Source organism: Scyliorhinus torazame, chromosome 4 (assembly GCF_047496885.1).
Source record: "Scyliorhinus torazame isolate Kashiwa2021f chromosome 4, sScyTor2.1, whole genome shotgun sequence".
Classification (NCBI taxonomy): Eukaryota; Metazoa; Chordata; class Chondrichthyes; order Carcharhiniformes; family Scyliorhinidae; genus Scyliorhinus; species Scyliorhinus torazame.
The window spans coordinates 62279146-62285145 of NC_092710.1; the positions used below are offsets into that span (position 1 = coordinate 62279146).

The window sequence follows — 6000 nt, forward strand, 5'->3', positions numbered from 1 at the left end:
TGATAATGCACAGCGGGGCAAGATAAAAGACAAGATCTTGCGGTGGAGGATCGAACTCTCCACCTACAACTACGAGATCTTGTATCGTCCCGGGAAGCTAAACGAGCCTCCTGACGCCCTGTCCCGCGGCACATGTGCCACCGCACAAGTGGACCGCCTGCGAGCCCTCCACGAGGACCTCTGCCACCCGGGGGTCACTCGCTTTTTCCATTTTATCAAGACCCGCAACCTGCCCTACTCCATCGAGGAGGTCAGGACAGCCACCTGGGACTGCCAAATCTGTGCGGAGTGCAAACCGCACTTCTACCGGCTAGAGAAAGCGCACCTGATAAAGGCTTCCCGTCCCTTTGAACGCCTCAGCATGGACTTCAAAGGCCCCCTCCCCTCCACCGACCGCAACACGTACTTCCTGAACGTGACTGACGAGTACTCCCAGTTCCCTTTCGCCATCCCCTGCCCCGACATGACCGCAACCACCGTCATCAAGGCCCTCCATAGCATCTTTGCACTGTTCGGGTTCCCCGCTTACATACACAGTGATTGGGGGTCCTCCTTTATGAGCGTCGAACTGCGTCAATTCCTGTTCAGCAAGGGCATCGCCTCGAGCAGGACGACCAGTTACAACCCCCGGGGTAACGGACAGGTAGAGAGGGAGAACGGAACGGTCTGGAAGACCGTCCTACTAGCCCTATGGTCCAGGAACCTCCCAGTCTCCCGCTGGCAAGAAGTCCTCCCGGATGCCCTCCACTCCATCCGGTCACTGCTTTGTACGACCACCAATCAGACACCTCACGAACGTCTCCTTGTCTTCCCCAGGAAGTCCTCCTCTGGGACCTCGCTCCCGACCTGGCTGGCAGCACCCAGACCCATCCTGCTCCGAAAACACGTGCGGGCTCACAAGTCGGACCCGTTGGTCAAGAGGGTCCATCTGCTCCATGCTAACCCCCAGTACGCCTACGTGGTGTACCCCGACGGCCGACAAGATACGGTCTCCCTATGGGACCTGGCGCCCGTCGGAACCCCACGCACATTACAGCCACCAGTCACACGCTCCCCTCCAACGCAGCACCTTACAGGAGGATCGGTCCTTCCGCCGCCCCCGTCGAGGCCTTCCCACCCACCGACGCCCCCCCGCAGGCGCTCCCTTTCCAGGTCAGCCGTTTTCCCCACCAGCGCCATCTAGGGGTGACGAAGCTGCCAAGGAGATCGAAGCTACGCTCCCGGAGTCACAGACGCCAGAGCCTCCACCGGAGTCACCACCGAAGCTCCGACGATCACAGAGGACGACCAGAGCCCCCGATCGACTGATTGCTTCATTTTAACTGTAATCTGTAAATATAAACCATCAAATGTACAGAGCTACCAGACTTGTAAATAGTTACTAAACAGTGTATGGAGGTATTACGGTACCTCCATAACTAGTTATACTATGTTATGTTTTGTAGTTTCTGGCCACCACCCCTGCCGGACTCTTTTTTTTAACAGGGATTGAATGTGGTATTATAGGTATTACGGTACCTGATAGGCTAAAGCACCATTGGTGGAAACTGTATGCTTTCTATTGGTTACAGTGTATGATAGCTCCGCCCTGATAGGCGGAGTATAAGAACCCGTGCCACCCCAGCAGCCCTCATTCTGTACCTGAGCTGCTGGGGGAAACATCTAGCTTATTAAAGCCATCAGTTGGACTACAACCTCGCTTTAGTGGTCATTGAACGTGCATCACTGTCTAACACTGTTTTCTGCCCCATCACCTCAGGAGAACGCCGCACATAGCCGCCAGAGGGGGAGGAAACTGGAGGGTGACTGCCGGACCTGTGGCCCCTCACTGTTGCTGAGCAGAGGGGCCTGGACGCGGTCAGTGGCCCAGATGAAAGGGAGATCACTGCGAGGATGTGTCACCCCACTGAGTAGCGGCTCCCCATGTCCCGCGTGTCAAACCCACACTACCCTCACCGCCCACCACCCTCACCCCTACACCATCCCCAACTCACTCCCACCTCTACCCTCACACCAACTCCCCCCCCCGACCGCCGTCTAATCATGAGTCTTGTCCTGTGTCTTGCAGGGGCTGCTGGTGATGGGGCGGGTCCACCTGGTGTACCCCACTCCAGCCAGTTCCACAGTCGGAGCCCCGAGTGCCAAGCAGTGATGAGGACAGCAGCACGGACGTGAGCCATGGACCTGAGATTGAGTCTGAGGATGACATAGAATTTCCCTTCACAGCTGTTTGCAACACCCTCAAACATCCCAGAGACACTCACCTCGGTTGGCCATTTTAGTGAAGAGGCTCCTGGGGCACTATCTGGTGGGCTCCACACAGCTGATCGTGCATATCAGGTGGAGGTAGGAACTCTCGAGGGGACAGACGATCGGAGGGCAGGCTGGCCCCAGGAACTAGCTGCTGTCCAGGCGGGTTTCAGGCTTCTGGAACGGACAGTCCCATCGATTCTGGAGATGCGGTCACAGAGCCAGGGACTAGGTGAGGGGCTGTCGGCGAGTATCCAGCACCTGCAGGCGCAGGTGGATGAGTCCAACCACGTGCAGGATGAGGAGGTGGTGCTATGCATGCCACCTAGGCCAATACCGCACGGGTGGCATCCGCAGTTAAGGCATTGGGTGCGGGAGTTGCGACTATGGATCAGCTGGTCCAAGATCTGGGGCATTCTGTGCAGGCCCTAGCCGAGGCCCAGGGCAGAGTTGTTGCCTCACAGGCAACCATGTGCCAGAGCCATCTGGAAATTGCAGTGGCTCTTGCGAGCCATGTCTGAGAATGCCGGTGGCATTGCCCAGGTACTGGCCGACGTGGCGCAGACACAAAGGGAGGTGGACCAATTCCAGAGGGCGATGGCGCAGTCACTGGCTGATGTGACACAAACCCAGAAAGTAGTGGCACAGTCAATAGATGATGTGGTGCTGTCCCAGACAGAGATGGTCCACTCCCTGTGTATGCAGACCCTGGTTGAGACCAGAGCGGGTCTCCAGCACTGGCAGGAAAAGCCTCGGTGGTGGGGGGGGGGGGGTGGAAATCTCGCTTGCACCCTGTCCCATCAAGTACCCTGGGGTCCATCAGGCACCTCGAGGGAGGAGGAGGTGACCGGGTCTGCGCCAGTGACTCCCGCATGGGAGGTACCAGAACACCGCAGCACCTCGCACTTCCGCCTCCCCCGCTTCCACCTGATTTGCGCACCAGGTGAGCAGTGAGGAGAACAGGGCGGCAGCAGGCCCATCCACGCCCGGTCGCCCCATAAGACGGCTGCTAATGGGGACCCAGGTCACAGGGCGGGACTCACAGCAGGCTGCCTCCATCCCCAATGTACCATCTGGAGATCCACCTAGATGTAGCGTTAGGGCCCGTAAGGCCGGAATGTGAGACACCAGTTAAGTTGGCAGGGCACAGTTTAGTTATAGGGGCACGGGCATGTCTCTGTAAATAGTTGTGCACATTAAACACCTGTTTACACTGTTACAAGCTGCCTCGGTGCTCTGCCAGATGGGTGTGAGGGGAGGTCTGGTCTGGCCTGGCCAGAGAAGGAGGGGGATGTGGGGGGGAATGGGTGGATGTTGTGGGTAGGCTGGGCTTCCCCCCTCTTCCCCCTCTAGCCGTCACCCCAGGGATCCGATGGGACCATGTGATGGAATGGCTAGCTCGCATGCAGGGATCACCCAGGTGGACAGTGCAAAGTACTACCGTGGGCAGGAGTCCGACGTTGTCAAACGATGCGGAGCACCAACGCTCATCGCAGAGCGGGTTGTCAACCTCCTTTCCATGGACCAGACCCGGTGTAACTGCCAACTCAGGGCCCGCACCATGTAGTGTGGCAGGTATGTATCATGGAGGGGGTTGCAGGTGCCTGAACCGCTCTGGAGGGTCCCCCCCGCTCCCAGTTGGTAAACCTGGAGACGATCAGGGCATCCCATGTACGTTGGCCCTGACGCACACGTCATGGGGCCTTCTGTGCCTGCCTGGGCCCCATGCCCTGCCCACCTTTGCTCCCCCTTGTTGGATGAGGACTGGTGTTCATCCTGTTTTGCGATGTTGTGGAGGATGCAGCATGCCACCACTATGCGGGCAACCCTCTCAGCATCATACTGGCAGGTCCCTCCAGAACGGTCCAGGCACCTGACCCACAACTTCAGGAGGCCGAAGCACCGCTCGATCACACCCCAGGTCGCTGCATGGGCATTGTTCTAGTGGGTCTCGGCATCAGTCTGTGGCCCCCGGATAAGCGTCATCACCTCAGTCCACATTGAAGTGGATGTATTGTGCCGACTGGGCATATAGGTCCTCCGTGACAGCATGGGTGCACCTGTACACTGAGCTCTGAGATCCAGGACAGGTCCCCACTAGGCGCCCGGAAGAAGCCCATGGCGTAAAAATCCAAGGCTACTGTCAGCTTGATGGCCACCGGGAGTGGGTATCCACCCCCCCATTCCCCCGTGGTGCCAGGTGCGCCATGATATGGCAGGTATGTCGCACTGTCTCCCTGCTCAGCCGGAGTCTTTAATGACATGCCCGGTCGACAGGCGCTCCCAATGCACTCGAGACCTCCTATGCAGCTCCTCCTTCTCGGCCTGTTGGGCAGCCAATTCTCCATCCTGGGCAGCTGCGTCCTGTTCCTTTGGGACAGGCTCCGTAGCTGCCTCCTCCTCGAGGAGCCCATCAAACGATATTTACTGTACGTGCGTTCTGGAATGCATTGGCACTGTCGAGGCAATGGAGAACGGTGATTTGCTGTTTAGGGTTACTATGTCACTGCATTGATTAGCACTCTTTAAGGAGTGATTGTAAGTAATTTTCTGGTGTGATGTTAAAAATATTTTAATACTGTGTGAGTAATAAAGTTTGTTTTAATACACCATATCCCTATTTCTTTATGAGATCACCCCTGGAGCAAAGTATCCTTTCCTCACAGTCTTATAAAATTAAAATAAAATGTTGGGATTTCTGTCCAGTAACCTCGCCACTGTTGGGGTCTGGTCTGGGATCGTAATACTGTTACTTTCACTGTTCTTCAATCTGCTTATTTCCTGATTGATCTTTAATCTTTTTCAGCTTGAGGGATAATAAGTTCACTCCAAATGGAAAAGAACAGCTGAAGTTACCGCAGGAATCCAGATCGAAACGGAATGTGATAGTTTGAATATTTCAATCATAAACATTTCAATTTAGAATCACCAGTGCTCCATTCGATTAACATTTCTGTCTGAGTTCCTATCTGATTTTCTGATAAGACTCTATAGTTTGATGAAACAAATCACAACCCTGAAATTTCAAATTAATTACCATGTAATAATAAGGAATTAATTCAGATATAGTGGAATGAACAGGTAACAGGAAGAAAATAAATACATTTTATTATCTCTTTCCTGTACTTTGTGATGTGGTCCCCACACCCAGTTAGTGTTCATAATCCACAAATTTCAATTAGATTTAATGGAATTTAATGGAACAGATTTCAACTATCGGACAGGGAGTGCATTGGTTATGTTACTGGACTAACAATCCAGAGATTATGTTAATAATCCAGCGAACATGAGTTCAAATGACAGTTTGAGAATTTTAATTCATTTTAATAGAAACTGGATTTTAAAAAGAAACCATTGTCAGTGATCATTAATCTGTCTGAGTTTTTTGGGAAGTAAATGAGCTGCCTTCAACTGGCCTGTTTTATCAAACAAGATGCATGAACGATTCAAGAAGATGGCCCAACAGCAACATCTCAGTCCAATTTAAGTCGAGAATTATAGTGACACAGCTGGGAAATGGATGGAAAAGAAACTTGTCACTCGGGTATAAAACAAATTTCAGACCCTTGAAATGGAAATTGAACGGTTTCTGTGAGGCCACCGATTTCTAATGTCAGTTTCTCACCAGAGCAGCAAGTTGAGGAATAAATGTCCTTGCAGATTCTGGGAAACCCCCCATATCTCCTTGCGTTGGAGTGGATGGGACCTGTTGTATCCACTTGAACAGACAAATTAACATCTCATCGGTGA

The 6000-nt window shown here is 53.5% G+C and overlaps 1 protein-coding gene across 6 annotated transcripts in view; it reads left to right on the top strand.

Annotated features, from left to right (window-relative positions):
- The window catches only part of LOC140410257 (NACHT, LRR and PYD domains-containing protein 3-like), a 159627-nt gene extending 154261 nt beyond the window's left edge, over positions 1-5366 (top strand). For all 6 annotated transcript variants that reach the window (XM_072498218.1, XM_072498221.1, XM_072498220.1 and 3 more), the window contains one exon: positions 5057-5366. In XM_072498218.1, the coding sequence (XP_072354319.1) occupies positions 5057-5144 (88 nt within the window). In that variant the 3' untranslated portion in view covers positions 5145-5366. The remainder of the gene's footprint in view (positions 1-5056) is intronic.
- Positions 5367-6000: the final 634 nt, after the last annotated feature.